The sequence below is a fragment of the Empidonax traillii genome, unplaced genomic scaffold, assembly GCF_003031625.1.
Source record: "Empidonax traillii isolate 1590-97213 ecotype Southwest subspecies unplaced genomic scaffold, ASM303162v1 scaffold2239:size31021, whole genome shotgun sequence".
NCBI classification, from domain to species: Eukaryota; Metazoa; Chordata; class Aves; order Passeriformes; family Tyrannidae; genus Empidonax; species Empidonax traillii.
In genome coordinates, this window is record NW_020957432.1 from 9,078 (window position 1) to 26,690 (window position 17,613).

The 17,613-nt window shown below is 43.8% G+C and overlaps 1 protein-coding gene across 1 annotated transcript in view; it reads right to left on the reverse strand.

The window, feature by feature from the left end:
* Positions 1 to 17,163, reverse strand: part of LOC114071735 (MDS1 and EVI1 complex locus protein-like) — a 17,830-nt gene extending 667 nt beyond the window's left edge. Inside the window, exons 1-6 of the mRNA XM_027909591.1 lie at positions 17,064 to 17,163; positions 14,991 to 15,207; positions 12,553 to 12,700; positions 11,366 to 11,519; positions 4,784 to 5,168; positions 2,589 to 2,676 (exon numbers count right to left, since the gene is read on the reverse strand). Coding sequence (XP_027765392.1) covers positions 2,589 to 2,676; positions 4,784 to 5,168; positions 11,366 to 11,519; positions 12,553 to 12,700; positions 14,991 to 15,207; positions 17,064 to 17,112 — 1,041 coding nt within the window. The 5' untranslated portion in view covers positions 17,113 to 17,163. The remainder of the gene's footprint in view (positions 1 to 2,588; positions 2,677 to 4,783; positions 5,169 to 11,365; positions 11,520 to 12,552; positions 12,701 to 14,990; positions 15,208 to 17,063) is intronic.
* Between the last annotated feature and the right edge of the window lie 450 nt (positions 17,164 to 17,613).

Consider the following 17,613-nt stretch of genomic DNA (forward strand, 5'->3'; position numbering starts at 1 on the left):
AAAAAAAAAGAAATTCCTTCTTCCTGAGATGGCAATTTTCAGAAATAAATGCACCTATGGAAACACAAGCTTGTAGGACACAAACAGTAATTCTGGAGATATTTTACATGGAAAAGTCCTGCCAGCAGAAAATGAAAACTTGTGGAGCGCTCCCCACCTGTACTTTTACAGGGGTGAACAGGCCTATAAAGGAAAAACAGCTTTTCTGCCGTTCCCCAGTCCTCTATAAATACCAAGCCAGATTCTGCCCTTGCAAACAGGAGGCTCCTTTCTATTAAAGTTTGCAAGGGAGCACTTTTTTGGCATTTACCTTTTTGACAGGACATGTGCTGGTGGTTTGGTTTTCTTTTACAATGCCTGTTACACTCCTGACCTTTACATGGATCCGTCTCACACCACATTTAAGATGTTACCCCTCTCAGTCAGGTGAGTGATAAAACGGAAGCCAGGCTTTACCCTGGGTTTTTTTATTCAACTGCACCGTGGGAAATGGGGAGGAGAGGGCTCAGCAAGGCAGGTGCAGAGCCAGCCCTCCCTCCTGCCACAGGGTGATGCCTCTGCCCCACCTGGGCCAGCCCTGCCATCCGACGCCTTCTCCTCACACTGAGGGACGTGGTGACAGCACTGGCACCTTCCTCTGGCACCAGCAAGGAATTTAACCAACCCTCTGCGAAAAAACAGGAAGGGTGAAATCCTGACATCCTGCCTATTGATGGGAAAATGCCCAACGTCTCCATTTCACCTGCATGCCTACGACATCCTGGTCCGACTCCCGGTTCCCCAGGGAACTCAGTCGGACAACGCTACACGGAAGAGTATCCAGCTCCTTCCCTGTCCACCACAGCCAAACTCCTAACAGTGAGTTCTGCCCCAACAGCCCCTGTCCCACCCACTGACCACCCAACCTAACACTGGTATCAGGCCTGTGACACCTTCAGAGCCTCCTGAATCCAACTGCACCAAACCACACCGAGTTACACCTTCTGAACAGTCAGGGAGCACTAAGCAAAATAATACTGGGTTTTTTATGAACACAGTACTTAAAATGCCCTCATTTAAGTAATTTACTATTAATTTGCAGCCCATTAGCTGCCCTAAGAGAGTAAGTCACTCGATGGAGAAGAGCCAGTCTGGTTTTACACCAGGGACACAAAGAGAACTGGGGTCCTGTTTGTCCATTAGTACTATCTCCTATGAAATGGGAATTTTCACTTGCTCTTTTTCCTACTTAGGCAAACTTAACTTATTTAAGGTAATCTCAGCAAGAAGTGTTGAGCTGCTATAAAATCTTGGACATAAATTCTCAGTAATTTTAATACATCTTAAATACTTATATAACGCTTAAAAATATTTATATGATGCCATAAATATTTATAGCACATAAATACTATTAAATACTTCAATACTTAGATCCAACACTTCCTTTGGAAACTGAAACTAGAACAGGGTGTTTTTCTGCACTTTCCACCCATGCAGTAGCATTATGTTTGTGCATCTGTAACCATATGTGCCATCAGCTGCTCTTCCCAGTTCTCCAGAACTCCCATATTTCAGAATATATTCTATATAACTTAGGACATAACAACTTAGGACTTGATTGGCACAAAGGAAGCAAGTGGTGGCAGATTATTGGGGTGTTTTGCCCAAGAATTCAGAGGAACCTGAACAAGAGACAGGAGCTCGTGGGTTGTGTGCTTAAAATACAAGATGTGTATAGTGTGTCATCATTACCAAAATGAAAGAGCCCACTGTCAGCAAGGGGTTCAAATTTGCAAATACCGCAGAGCTTCTCATTTCAGGTATAAGATTCAACCCATATTTTTAGCAAAATCTCCTTCGGAAAGGAGGAGAAAGACAAAATGAGGTTGTGGTGCCAGTGGAGAAAAGCAACGTAATTTGCATGCAGATCCTCTTCCTGTACCACACACACATTGCAGTTGCTACACCATTTTAGGGACACCCTCCTACACGTTTGTTATTCAGGAGTGTGGCCTGGGAACAAGAGAGCAGCCCTCACATGGCCCATCTTTGGGTATGGACGAGAAGGGATCCTACCCAGTCACTGCACACACTACAGCCCACAACAGCTGCCTAAAAGAGACGGAGCACTTGCATCGTGAGACCTGAAAAAAACCACTGGGTGGAATCTTTTATCTCTTTTATAGCGAGTCCTTAAATACAATAAAATCACTTGACAACGGGGATGCTCAGTTTTGCTGGCCCTACTTTTGAATCTGCACTGAGCCCTGGCAGTCATTGCTGACCCCCTACTCGCCCAGAGCACGGGAGTGCTGAAGAAGACACGAGTAGCTGCAAATGTTGGTAGCTACGCTGCGGTTTCGGAGCGACACGGTTCTAAAAGATACATGGAGTTCGAATCTGGCTTCCTCTATAATCAAAACATGTTGTTTCATCTGCAAAACATCAAGAAGCTCAGAACAATGCTTACGCTTTTCCACCACAATGGCCCAGTAAAAACTGTGTGTTTTAGGAAATCCAAAAATGACTAAGACTGCATTCATTTCTCTGCACCTGCTTTGAAGCATCAACAGGCTTGTTTACAACATTAAAATTCCCAAAATACTTACTTGTGGATGAAACAAGAATCCCGGGGAAGGTCTCAAGTATTTCTCTTTTAAAGCTTCCAGTGGGTCAGTTAACTTTCTTTTTTCTACTCTGTAAATGTTAAAATTAGATTTGCTTGTGATGAATCAGTCTCAGACAACAGTAATCATACAGCTACTCATGTTTAAAATAGGCAATTATGCATCAAGTTAATTTTTTTCTTAGAGATAGTGGTACAAGGAAGGACAGTGAATACCCAGGTACAGCCCATTATTGAGGTGGGGGCTGTGAATTGTCATTAAAGGGAGATGATACCATTTATATACAGAATAATCCTATAAAAATAGGGAATAACCCATTTCAAAAGATTGGTAATAATTATAGAAGGAATCAATGATTAATTACTGAGCACTTTTACAAAGAAATAAGACAACAGAGAGTGCTCTCAACTCAGAGGAGTTCAAGGCAACAGAGCCTTGAGCAATGGGTCCCTTCTTGCCTGCCCAGGCAGGACGTCACAGCCACCACCCTGGAAACCCCTCGTGTGCAGGAGGGAGAAATCTGAAATGCCAGCAGCAAAGACTGCAATCTACTCATGGGCATTCAGGCAGCAAAACTCAGCGTGAGTTATTCAGAAACAGCGTGGAAATTTGGGGCTTTTGCTTTTTTTGTTACTGATGTGTATGGTTTAAGGGACAGACCCTGTTGTCCACATGCAGGTGTAACTCACGGCAAAGGAAGGCTCAGCAACAACTGGCCTCGTGCTACACTGCCAGAATTTGTACAGATTTCATTAAAATCACAGAATGGTTTGGGTTGGAAGGAACCTTAAGGATCATCTAGGTCCAACCCCCCTGCTGCGGGCAGGGGAGTTTGTAATGCAATTTAATTAGTTTGTAACGCAGGGCCATAAAGGACAGATCATTATTTCCGCTGCTTCAGGCCGTTTAAATGAATATGACGCAAAGAAAAGCTATGGTCTAATACAGATATCAATCTGGCATGAAATAAAACCATCTCACTAAATAGCGTCATATCCTGTTTCTTCATAATGCAGACTTGCTGTCTTATGAACCAGCATTCTGCAAGAACTTTGCCCACAGCATTCCCTTTTCAGATAAAGTAATAAATTAACATAATTTACATGGCAATAACCTTATTTTTTTTAACAATAGGCTGTAAAATCAGTCATTTATATTACAGACAAATATTTTTATGGCTAATATTTCTCTAAACTAATTTAGATGCATGACTTTGGTTGGTTACAGAAAGGGCAAGGGGGCTGATGTACAGAGGACACAGGTGAAACTGAGATCCCAGTGAGATCCATCCAGGCTCTACTGGGAAACACCAGGAGGTCTGGATTTTCCCACTGTTTTTTAAAACCTCAGCTCACTGACAGCATCTGCTTGTTCACATGTCAAAGTCAACAATGAGGCTCCCACTGATCTCAGGTAGATCCATGGCAGATCATTCCAGATAGATCATGGATGGGGCTCTGAGAAACCTGGTCTAGTGGAAAGTGTTTTTGCCCACGGCAGGGGTTTGGAAGGAGATGATCTTTAAGCTCCCTTTCAACCCAAGCCTTTCTGTGATGACTCTATGATTAAGCAGCCCACAGGGGAGGCTTTATACACACAAGGATGCTGTGCCTTCAATTCCATGAATGAAATGCCTGAAGAAATGAACCCACAACTCAAATAATGGTAAAAAAGGGGCAGAAATCACTCTCAATTTCCATGTTTTTAACACACCTGAGGACCAGTACTTATGAGATACTCCCACTGAATTCAAGAGGAACTAGCAAGGTGGAGTACAACAGGCACCCTGGGGAGATGCACTGTCAAATCCAGGGGCAGCCAGTGATGTCAAATACACAGCAAATATACAAACATTCAATACTGATACCAATTCATTTATGGGTAAGAGAATATATTCAGCTTCTGCACGTCAAGCTGTGCAGGTTAAACTAATGACTCTCGGCAATGAGGGCAGTCGTGAAGACTTGTTAATGGCAGCATTACCAGCCCTGGGGCTGGGTGGGAACAGCTGGGATGTGAGGTGGGATAAGCAGGTCAAAATGCAACCTGGACCCCCTGCCAGGCCCCCACAGTGGGATGGTGCCTCCAGGGACACTGGGAGGGGGCCGGGGCTGTGGCCCTGGCAGGCCTGGCTGCCTGTCCCAAAGGATGCTGAAAGGCAGCTGACAGCCCATTACCTGTAAATGGGATCCATAAAGAACGGGGTGGGCCTGGCGTGCTGCAAGGAGGACTCCGAAGCTTTCCTCTGCTCGAGGTCTCCTCCCTTCTTCTCTCCAAAGACGTGGTTCTTCCGAGGCTCGGCTTGTTTCGTGCTGCTGGCTCGACTTCGGCTGCCCATGCTGAGATCCAGAGGCTGGTCCTGGCTGGCTGCACAGGGGGCTGCTGGCTTTGAGGGAATGGGAGTAAGTGGCTTCTCCTCCTTACGCTTTATGGTGAGGTCAAAGGGAGACTCAGAGCTTCCCTTTGGGATCTTCTTTATTTCACTGGGTGATTGGGGCTCCACTTTCAAGGGTAACGGTCTCAAGTCTCTATCAGGAAATGGATACATTGATTGAGAGAATGCTGGAAAAAACGGGAGGGGAAACATGGAAGGGTAAGGTAAGGCTCCGACTTTTTTGTCTTGCAGCCCCACAAGTCCTGTTGAACCAAAGTACTTTTCAGCAATAGAAGCAATAGCCTTTATAGAATCATTCACCGCTCCTGACACCGCAGTCTGCTCCTCTAAGGATGGTGAGAAAATGGAATGATTGCTGTGGTCTTTCTTATTATTTATTGACGCCAGGCTCTGCAGAGAGCTTACTTTGTCTTTGAACACTTTACCATTTTCTTTAAATTTCTCTTTCTCACTTTCAATGTCACTTTCCAGATCAGAGCCCGAGGTGGTTTCCAGGTCACTGCCACTGGGGGTACTGACATCGTCAAGGTCAAGGTCACTACTCTCTGACTGGTCACTGAGTTTCTCATGCGGCCTCTCTTCAGAGGACCCTTCTGGTTGAAGCTCCACTGGCTTATTCTCCCCTACTGGTGGTTGTTTATTTAGTGCCTTCAAAATATCCTGGGTGGCTGGCAGTATCTGAGGATTTGTCATGAGGGGACTTTGGCTTTTGTTTGTCTGATCTGCGCTCGGAAGTCCTTTAACAGGAGAACTAGTAGGTAGCAAAGGTGGCCTGTGGTACAAGCCTGAAGGAAACAGACCGGGGAAGCTAAAAGAAAATCCAGGAGCTGTTGGAAAGGTAAGACCAGCAGGATGCCTATTGGCTCCAAAATAGTCAGCAAGGCCCGGATTTGCATGATTCATATTAACCATGGACGTTTTATCCATAGCTGGGGTTCCAGGAAGAGAAATGCCTTGGCCAAAAAATCCTCCTGCTGCAAAATGGTTCTTGCCCTCACAAAATCTCCTGTGTTTATTTAAGGAAGACGTAGTGCTGAACATTTGTCCACAGTCTTTGCACTTGATTTGGGTTCTGCAATCAGCATGCATGCGCTTATGACGACAAAGGTTTGAAAACTGAGTATAGGATTTATGGCAGACCTCACCTGTATGTAAACAACAACAACAACAACACATCTCAGGCTTTATGGTAATTGCCCCCACCCCCAAAACTGTGCAAATAACACCATTTTTTTTTTTACCCGCCAAATGCCAATGAGGAAGCCGCAGGGAGAAGTCTGGGTGCACAAACATACAAAAGCTATTGTGCTCTCCAAAGCAAGGCAGACAAACATCTGAAGACGGCATCAAAACCCACTCCAACAACCCAGAAAAGGGCCTGGAATCACTAAAAGACACACTCTCCTTGTCTGCTCTTTGCTTTGCACGGTGTTGCACAGTCAGTACCGTTGGTCCAAGTCGCATCAGCCCCCCCAGAGCCCCACCGAGAGCCACGGTGCCGTGACCCTGTATGAACCCACAGAGCTCCTGTGTGAGAGCACAGGTGTCTTCGAATGACATCCACCCATGTCACTATTCCCATGTGGAAATTAGTCATTAAAACAAATATTTGCAGGACCAGACAGAGATGGAGCTGCCTCACAGAGCTTTCAGCCTGTAAGACCACAAGGATAGGAAAGAGGTGAAGGAGGAGATAACCAGGTATAATCTTGGTAACAAACAACACTTTTTTCCACTTACAATTAAAATTTTTATCTCATAGAAGTCCAGGCTAGAGTCTGAGTAACCTCAGCCTAGTACTCTCATGTGTCCAAAGCATTTCTATTTGTGTAATGCATAGTCCTTACAGGTGCCTGTGATGCTGTAACTCTAAATTCCACATCTTAATAACTTTACTAGTCTTAATATTGCTTACTTGCCCCTAGCACATGATTAAATACACTATATTTAAAAAAAAAAAAAATCTATTTAAGAATGGAGCTGCATTTATTTGCACGTCTGCTGCTCAGTAAGAGCCCAACGGATTTCCTTTCAGACTTCTCTGGGATGAGAAATAGTTTCAGCCTCACAAAAGCAGAACTTTTGTGGAGTTCCTGGCTGCTACAAATCTTAGGGTGCAAATTAGAACAACAACCAAGTTATACATTACAGCAGGGTTTGGAAGAGGGTAATGCTCAGCTCCCCAGTGCCTCTTTATGTCCCCTTTTAGTATCCTTTGGATGAGCAGGATAACTGGGCAAGTCTGAGTCTTGTGCTCTTCATTATGCTAAAATTTGCCTGTACCTCTGCACTACCTTGCTTCTAGCAGTTGTTTAAAAACAAGGCAGCAGCATTATCAGCAGTGTTATCCCTCTGTAATAAATCCTTTTTTCTTTTTCTTTTTTCCAGCCAGGAAAAAGCATGTGGCCACTTTATTTTTATTTAATTTGTGTTATATCATAAACTCTCATCTTTCACACATCAAAGCCGCGCAACAATACACATTGTGTATTCTGAGGGCTTTTTAACAATCATTTTCATGATTTGAGACGGTCTGACATAATTTACAATGGCTCTATTTTAAGCCTGCAAAGGAAACTGAATTGAATGTATCCCATCCTGCACTCTTGGTTCCCATGAACTGCAATCACGTCCTCTAACTTCCACTCGCACCGGGGCCCGCACTAACCTTCCTGCTCCTCCGAATCTCTGCCCTTGAGAAACTTGACCACTTGTTGTCATCCCTCAACTGTTTACCTCTTCAGGAGGCTGCTTCATATCTCAGCAACAATGCTCCTATTGTTCCAGGGCCTGATCCTGCCCCATCCACCCCACTCACATCCCATGGACATCCCCGGGACGATTCGTGGGGGCAGAGCGTGCAGGATTGGGCCCAAACACAGGAAATTTGCAATGCGGTAATTCAGGAAGAATGTTTGGTGCTGTGTATCAGTTAACTGTTCCTGCTGGAAATCTTCATTCACAAGGAGAGACCAGAAAGAAAACAGAGAGAAAATCAAAAATATAAGGAAAAATTAAGAGAAGAAAAAATATGGACGGGAAACAAAAAAGAGAGACACGAAGGATGAGGAGAGATTATTCTAGTTCCTTGAAAATGCTTGTTTTTCTCTTAAGTACTTTCTGCTCCTTTTAAAAAATATGTTAATTTTTTATTTGCCTATTTAACATAAAAATATTTTTATTTAATATATTTATTAATATACCTTAATATATTTATTATTATTTATTGGTGGGTTTTTGCAGTATGAAGCTCTGATTTTTCTGCTGTTTTCTCCTATTTTTTAACCTAATTGCAGGCATAAAAATTTCTGCTCCCACCTTCACTGTTGAGGTTTTGCACAGTAAGCTCCCCCTGCTCCCATCCTATTGCTTACAGTTACCAAAATTAAACCGACCCAAATGGTGACATGAGTGTCGTATTCATAATTTTGCACAAGCTTCATCTTGCATATTATGAATCAACTCCTCTCCATGTGTAAAGCAGAAGAGACCATATATATTTTTCCAGACAAAAGTATCTCAAATGCATGCATTTTCAAGGCTAGGCTAAGGCAGAATTAAAAATAAATCATGTTTTATGAATCTTTAATCTTCTACTAGGTTGTGTTGAGGGTCTGCTTCTTACTGACATGGTTTTATTTAAGACAAGGCTTTGCTCAGGTAGGCTGGAGTGGCAAGGGGGTGAAAAGGGGAGTATTGGCACAGATTTAGTCTTCCCAAAGTCTGGGAAGTTCTGCCTTAAATTATTATTATATAGTGTATATATTATATATCATATATATACTATATATATATATAGTGTATATATAGTATATATATTATATATAGTGTGTGTGTGTATATATAAAAAGTATTAAATTATTATTCTCCGGTAATATATTCCAAAGTCAACAGAATCAAGAAATACTCAGTTCTGGAGAAAAGCAAAAATATGCACTTAGAATTGAGAGATATCCTTACAGACTATTAAGGGAGATGATACAAATTCAGCACTTCACTAAATGTATTTTCTCAGTTTTAAAGTTAAACTAAATCAATAATGGCAATACCATGAAAATATGTAAATATTTATCATTACAATCTCAATCAAACAATCAACAGCTGTACCCAGGATTTCACATTTCTGTGCACTGAAGTTATTTGAAACTATTTAATGAGGTGCTGCTTGCTCAAGGTGCCCTTTGCATTTAACGGGCATTCTGTTTAACCCATGGGCTAAAAAAAAAGGTTGGCAAAGAAATTCTGGGCCCAGTTTGAAGCCCTGACTCCCTGGAGCAGTTTTACTCTCAGGGACTGTCACCTGAAGCCTGGGTGATCCCAGCATCAGTGACAGGCACACCCAATGCCCCGCAGATTTTGGAGGAGACTCTGTCTAAACGGACTGTGCCACCTCCATGGATATTCCAGGGAGCCAGGACTCCTCAGTCTGTGTTATAAGATCCACCTCCTTTTCATCACATGACAAACTTCAGTAGACGGAGGATGGTTACCAACTTTGATTGCTTCCATGAAGCAAAGCAGCAGAAGCTGGGTTTGATTTCACCTATTACACCTTACTGCACCCTTTAAATCTCAGTGCCATACTTTTAAGCAACTAACATGCAAGGGAAGCTTCCCCTCTTGCAGCTTTTATTGCTCTCCAGACCCCAGGTTTAACACAAACTCCCAATCTGGATCCCTGACTGCAAAAATTAATCTCATGCCGAAGCATGCTCTGTACCACCATCGTCTCTGGACCCCAAATTAGCCAGCCAGTGAAGTTTGCATATTTTCTGCTTATTAAAAATAATTACTGTAAGTACTATTTTGAATAAGTTCAGTCTATTATGGCATGTGGTTTCTATTTGGGGAGGCTGGAGATTTTGCGAAGGCAGTGAGTAATTACCTTGGTGTTGGTGAGTTTTCACTCAAGCTTGGGCGGTGCACTGTAATAAGAGACAGTTGCCATGAACACACTGGTGCGAGTAAATCATGGTGTGTGGCCTTCTGGTGGAAAACAGATATCTGCTCTAGGTGACCCTACCTCCCTCTCACTGCTCGGCAAAGCCGACCAAACATGTGGTCTCCAAACCCTTTTGTTCTGCGATTACGTGGCCCTTGTTTGCAGGTTGCTCAGTGGGGTTTCATCCCTCACACTGTACATGTGAAGAGTATCAGTTGCTGTTTTATCAGAATAAATAGCAACAAAGAGCATCTGAGAGACCATTTCATGTATGAGAGGTGCTACTTAGGAGACTCTTACGCAAGGTGTTGCAATAGGGCTGTCTGAAGACTCCCCACCTAACCAGAAGTTACTGTTTTCTAATTGAGTGTAATCACTTAACCTGCAATCAGCTTTAAAAATTATTAGTGATATTTAACATTGGATCTATTTATATATTTTTCCCATTGAAAGAATCCAAATCAAAAGTATTATTAACCCAGTGGCAAGCTACAGATTTTGCACAAATTAGTTGTCTAAGACAATACTCCTTTTCTAGAGAAATTAGATGAGCTTGTGACCAATGGTTTTTCCAGCTGTGGTGCCAGTATTTAGGTAAATTATTGCTGAGAGCAGCAAAAGATTAAGAGATCAAGAGGACAAGTAGGGGATGTGGTCACAAGGTACCTTTCAAGCCACAGCAGGTGCCTCAAAAGGCTGTGGTGGAGATTAGCAGTACCAAGAACAATTTTTAAAAATATTTTCTGCCTGTGCTTCCCCAGTGAAAGACAGCAACCTGCACCCTTATCAAACAGGGTCTGTTCAAACAACCCATGAGACACTGAGGATCTGATTTAAGCCCAGTACAGAGTCAGGCTCCCATCCAAGGCAAGTTTTATTGCTGGAGCAGCTGTTGGGAAACATCTAATAGCTCAGCTCTGTACTTAAACTTGGGGCATGCAAAGGAGCCTCGAGCAGGGCAGCAAACTGCTCCGACTCAAACTCACTGCCTTCTGAGGTTTGTTTCCCAACTCCAGCAAAAGTCATGGCATCTGCTGTGGAGACTGTGGTGCAAAATAAACTCCCAAAGCAGGAAGGAGAGCAGCCAGCTCAGCACGGTGCAAAGCAATGAGGCTGCGCAAGGCTGGCACGGCTCCTTCTTGCTGAATCTCACTCCTAGGTTTGCATGCTGTGCATGGAAAAACATCCCAGGGACAACAGGTACATTTATACAACGCACAGTCTCTGCCTGAAAAGGAAAAATCACGTGAAAACAACTCTTCGCATTGGATCACAAATTACCCAGAACTCATTCAACTGCTCACAACCCGCACGACACTGGTGGGCAAGGCAGAGGGAGCAGAACACAACCTCCTGCTTCCAGCTCGCTCTGCTTTGCAGCAAAAGAAACACTTAAACAAACACGTTTAGTTGAAGACTTACATATAAAAGGTTTGACACTGCTGTGGATGTGTTTATGCTGTTTGAGGCCTGAAGAAGTGGCAAAGGTTTTGCCACACTCTGGACAAGCGTGAGCACGAGCCCCAACATGCTGGGAACGAATGTGCCTCTGAAGGTTGCTGGGGTCCGTGAAAACCTGCTAGGAAATGAGTACTGATTAACCAAGAAACTTGACTGTGGAAGAAGCCAGTTATTACAAGAGTCTTTAAAAAAAATTCAAACCTTGGAGCTATTTTTGGGGAGTACTTAAGATTAAAAACCTCACTAATGGGCATCAGAGCGAGCTGTGCCTGCAGGATGGGGCCTCAGTTTCCCAGGATCAGCCAAGTATTGGGTGGATCTGTTAACCCCTTTGCATTCAAATGCATTTGACTTGCCATTAGACATTCCACATTTGAGCTCAGGGACTTCGTGGAAAACGTGTCAAAATGTGGCTGCTTGAAACCTCTAAGTATGACTGCAATAGAAATACTTTATACCAACAATGGAGTGTGTGACAGCAAGAAATCCTGTACACAATTCAGTGCCAGAAACCAGGGCTTGGTTGCATCTTGTAAGCTCAACATAAATTCCCATTACTGCAGCAAATCCACCTAAAACCAACTAGATTCTTATGCAGAAGGCCCGAGCTTTGGGAATCTGATAAAAAGCAATGCAGAGCACCACACCCTATACAAATAATCCACACAGCAAGCCCAGTGCAGGGAAGTGACAGGAGATGCTCTAGAGGTGATCTGTGCTCATTTAGTGCAGCTGGCGCCCATTGCCATTTCTGATTTTGCTTTATATTGCAGAAGTGTCCTAAAATTTCTGGTACCCCAGGCACACAGCCTTGGGTACTCTCCACTCTTCATTTCACTGGGGTTTCTTGCCCCTCAGTGTCTCTCAGGGACCTTCTTACACCCCCACCAATCCTCTCAGGCTGCCAAGCCCTGAGCTTGAGGGTGCTCAGCATCCTGCATCAGCGCTCACAGCCATTACCAAATCAAAAAAGGGGTAGGAAAAATAACATATTTACAAAGTAGAAGTGTAAACCCTTCAAAAACCATCTGGAGCACGGAGCAGAAACCCTACACCCTCCTGCATGCCAGCCCAAGGCACCCCCACTTCCACGCTCCCGTGCATCCAGCAGCACAAGAAGTGCCAGGCAGCCTCCAAATTCACTGTACCTTGGCACAGTTCTCACACTCGTAGTGCTTCCCGCTGTCGTGAGACATTTGGTGACGTATCAAGTTGGACTTCCAGTTGAAGGCTTTGGGGCACTGGTCACACTTGTACTCCCTCTCCTCGCTGTGTGACAGCATGTGCTTCTCCAGGCTGTGGAAACAGGAACAGGGCTCAGCAAGGTCTGTCACACACATGGGCTTATCAGTGGTTTATAGGAAGAGGAGAGAGCAGAGTGCATAGTTAGAGCAAAAAAAAAACCAAAAAAAACCCAAAAAAACCCAATAGCCCCAAAGGCCCAATGCTGACAGAAACAAGTTTTTGAAAACCAGGCTCACCCCAGCCAGGAGGCAGAAACTCCTCCTCCTCCTCCCTACCAGAATAACACATCCTCTCATGTTTTGCCAGGCCACTTGTAAATGCTCCAGGAGATGCTGCTGCCATCTCTCCCTAAGGAGATTATTTCATGCACCTCTCAGTATTTCACTCTGGTAATTCTTCCCTGCAGTCTGAATTATTTCTACCTTATGACTTTCCCTCTAAACACACCTTGGATCCCACCACCTGCCATAAATCCGCTCCTTTGATGGGAGTCAATTTTTCTTACAGCAGGAATAGATGAGGAATAACACCTCTGGAGTAAGATAGGAGGAGTTTAAGAAGCCTCTAGATATGATACATTACAAATGAAGTCATTCTTGATGATTACTGATAACTGTGTTCAACTGTGCAGTTGTTTAGTAATAAATTTCTTAGTGGTTTATTCAGTAGGATATTCGATGTCCACCTAATTTCTGTTGCACATCTTTGAATTAATTTTTGTCTCTGAATTTTTATTATTCATTTGTAGTAAACATATATTTTTAAACACCTGTATTGCTTGGTCACAAACAGAGTCATAACTCACACTACTGCTTGGGGAAAGATTACTACATAATGCAAGAGTAGGTCCACAGAAAAGCCATTGGAAACTGTGATTTTTAGCCCAGGATGCCCAACTGGATCAATCTACTCTCACATGAAGTTCCCAGTGATCTCTGCAGAATCAGTGACAAAATCTACTGGGGTTACAGTCTCGTTTGGGTTGTGCAGTCCCCACAGCAACCTCCATCCTCAGCCAAAGGCAATGGAAATACTTTCACTCTGTGGATGCTCTTACTTCTACTCCTCTCCTTCCTCTGGGGGGAAAAGGTATTTCTGGCTTCTTCTCCTGATATTTTTATACCAACTGACCCTCCATCATGCACTAGTAAACAAATTTTTTGTGACACCCAGAGAGATTCTTGTCCCTGGCTCTGGCACCAGCTCCTTGACCCTGCTGCAGCTCCATAACTCCCCATCAGCACTGGGCACTCCTGGACCCAACACCCCTCCATCCTCCTGCTCAGCTATTTCTTCATGTAGTTACTTCCCCAGCCACGGCTCATTTGGGCCTTTTATTTTATATAATCTGGATATAGCACATTTTGGCTCTTTTTTGCTGTGAACTGTCTTTGTGGTGTATGAGCCTTTCAATAATTCAGGAGTTCAGAGAACGACTGCATTCCCTCTCATTTTTCACTCTTTCTCACTGTACTGCCCATCTATTTATGATGACTCGTTCTTTGTTTTCTGCCCTTTCTCTTCAATATTTAATATTTTAAGCTAAATTTACATTTCCTCAATGATTCCCATATGTTAGATATCATCCTATGGCTCTCAGGGAGAAAAGGACTTTAACACCAAATAACCTGCAAATGCAAAACCGTTATGGACAGGAGTCCTGCCTCATCCACGCTGCTGGAAATCCTTCTGACTTGATCTGCCTCCATCAGCCCCTTCAAATCCATCCCTCAGACTGAAAATCAGACAGGTGGAGCCACACTCTGTTCAACATCAGTGGGTGAACAAGACCTTTTGCCTGCACAAATTCCTGCTCAGCGGGGTTGACCTAATACATGGGGAGTGATGCTTGGCACATCGTATTTTAATTTTACTGTCACTAATTTCGTGGAAGTGAAAGGATCAGGTCAGATAATGCTGATCTGAGATGCCCCATGTGATGCTGAGCCACCTCCAGTCCATCAAGAGGAGCAAAGGAGCTCTGCTTTGGTAGAGGGGGCTCCATCTTGCAGAACAAGCACCTGGAGCCTCCAGGAGCAATTATCCAAAGGAACTAACCCTGGGCATGCAGAAATCCATGCTAAGCTCCCACAGACATCACAACATCCTGAATCATAGACTAGTGAGGGATTCTGTGAAATAAATTGACAGGTCAGCATTTAAGGGGCATGTGATTTTTAAGCAGTGCAAACAAACCCACTGCTGTCCCAAAAAGGGTAGTTCACAGTCACTTCAACTATGCCCACACAACCTGGAGAGGAAAGAAGACACTATGGAAGTGTGGGAATCCAACTGAAGCCATTAAAGAATTTTCATCTACATTTTAAGCACCTACTCCTACCTTTGTAAGTCGGGGAAGACTTGGTCACACTCTTTGCACTCCTGGATTTCGTGAACATCCTGCAGGTCGTTCTCATTCTCAAGCTTCTTCTGGAAGTCCTCCTCCACCATGGAGAAGGCGGAGTGGGGAGTGCTGCAGGGGAACTTCTGATGATCTACAAGCTCAGCCTTGGACTCGAAGAGCTGGTCACAGTCCTCGCAGCGGTACTGACGCTCCTCTGGAACACAAGAGGGGTTGGGCACGGGGAGACCACATCAGTTTTCAGCCTTTTTTAACCACCATCCCATCAGGAGCTGGATGATGGTGTGGTTAAATGAAGAGTTATTCAGTTAAAGAGAGAAGAACCTCAAAAGAAAGAAGAATTCTTAAGAATGCTTTATAATAATGCTTTAATTCTACAATCTATGGCAGCACGTTAACTGCCTGGGATCAAATAGGGATCCCTAACACAGGCTCAGGACAAAAGTCAGTGTGTTTATACACCATCCTAAATGGAACTAATTATATGAGGTCTAAGGTGGATCTCCAGGGGAGGCTAAAGGAGATGACCTAGACACAAATATCAGCATCTAAAATAGCCAAAAAGGTGTAAAAAATTTTTAAAGCCTCTTCATTTTCATGAGTCCACCCAACCCTGTTCGAGTAAGCCAGAGACACACAGAGTTGAGGTACTTGCTTTAAATTCCATAACATCAGTCATAATGTGCTCCTTACTGAAAACGAGTGTAAAAGATACTAGAGTGTTACTCTGGAGGGAATACTGCTTTCCATTAATTAGCAATTCCTGCAAAAAGAATAGATTAACTGAAGAAAATCCCAAAAAAAAACAAACTTGGAAAAGAGCATCCCGTGATTTTTTTTTTTCTGCTGGGTTTTCTACTGTTGGTCCACATGAGGAGCCAGACACCCTGGTCTGGTTCCAGATAACAATGCCCAGAGGCTCTGAGTCAGAAAGGCACTGAGGAGTCTGGCTGAAATCTCCAATGTATGTACGTGGTTGCTACTTGACAGTTGAGCTGATCCAGAGAAAGCGTCACAGGGTTCTGTTCTTGGCTGTCCACAAGCAACACTTTGGCTCAGCTTGCTTCTAAAGCAGCCCTGTGGGACATATTCCTGCATGTGACTGCAGAGATTTCCTCTGGTGTCACTTATACAATAGCTACTTGACCAAAGGGACTAGGCAGGGAAAACACTGTGCTGAAAAGGGGAACATCTTTAGCAATAACTAAACAAAGTTACCACTGGAGGAAAAAAAAACCAAAACCAAACACAAAACCAAATGGGAATGAATGAATAATCCCCACCTTTTTCTTAAGAGAACAAAAGATACTGCTTTAAATGTACAGGCAGCAAAGAAAGTGCAGACCTTGATACTTCCTGCCCCGGGAAAACCCCCGTGTACTGTCCTTGAATCCCAGAGAATTTGTAAAATGTCCCTGTTGGCATAAACTGCAAACTACTGGGCACCAAGCAGATATCCTACACCCAGTTCCCACTGTGGCTGTATAACCCGCTGCCTGACAGGCAGCACAGCAAAAGGAGCTCTTGAAGGTGGGGAACAAATCTCAGCAACGACTCAGGAGAGTCAGACCCAGAATCTGTGTGTGGGATGAGCACAAGGAGGAAGAATGGCTGAAACGTCCTCACAAGTAACAGCAACATTATCAGTCTCAGATTTTAAGAGCTGGACTCGATGATTCTTGTGGGTCCCTTCCAACTCAGAACAATCTGGGATTCTGTGGTTTTCTCTTTTCAAGGTAACAGCTGTTTGGCTAAGTGACAAAAAAATAACCTATAATCAGGGTCCATATATGTCTTGCAGGAACAGCACAGCCTTGAGATAAGGACATGAACTCCTGTTCTTCTTTTGCAATACCCACAAAACAATCACATTTCAGTCAGAAAGAGAGGGGCAGAAGATGGACAAATACAACCATGCTCCAGCTCTCCTCCTATGTTGCAGTAAAGTTATCCCAGATTTCAAAAGGATTCCAACAGAGGAGAAATCTCCTTAAATTTTGGCTTAATTTCAGTGATACTCTCTATTAGATAAAACAGTAAGAAGAGGCTAACCGTGGATGTCCGGAGCCATTGTCTCATGTGAATAATCTTCACTCTTCATGAACAGTAAGAGCTCCTCTCCTGGTTCAATATCTGCTACCACTCTGTAGAATATCTGGAAAACAAACAAAAAGAGAAAGCAACGTGAGCACCACAACAGGCAAAGAGGTATCAGCCACTGCTGGTGAGTGTTACAGACCAAAACCGTGTGGCCAGAGCCTGCCCTGTTGTAGTGCTGCTGCTGGAGAGGTGCCCACTGCCTATGGCAGGTCTGCTCCTTCCAGCCCCAAAGCTGCTGTACTTTGGGCTCTGTGAGGACAGAAAGGACAAGTGCTTTCAACAGCCCCTGCTGCAAAATGAGCTGTGTGATGACTGCAGATATCACCGGCAACTTGTGTGTTGAGTTATACCAAACCCGTGAGCAGAGGGGCCATAAAACATCCCTGAGTGATCCTTGGAAGGGGGAACTCCTGTTGCACTGGGAAAAGGTACTGAAGTAACTTTAATAGTTGGACTCGATGATCTTAGAGGTCTTTTCCAATCTTAACGATTTTGTAATTCT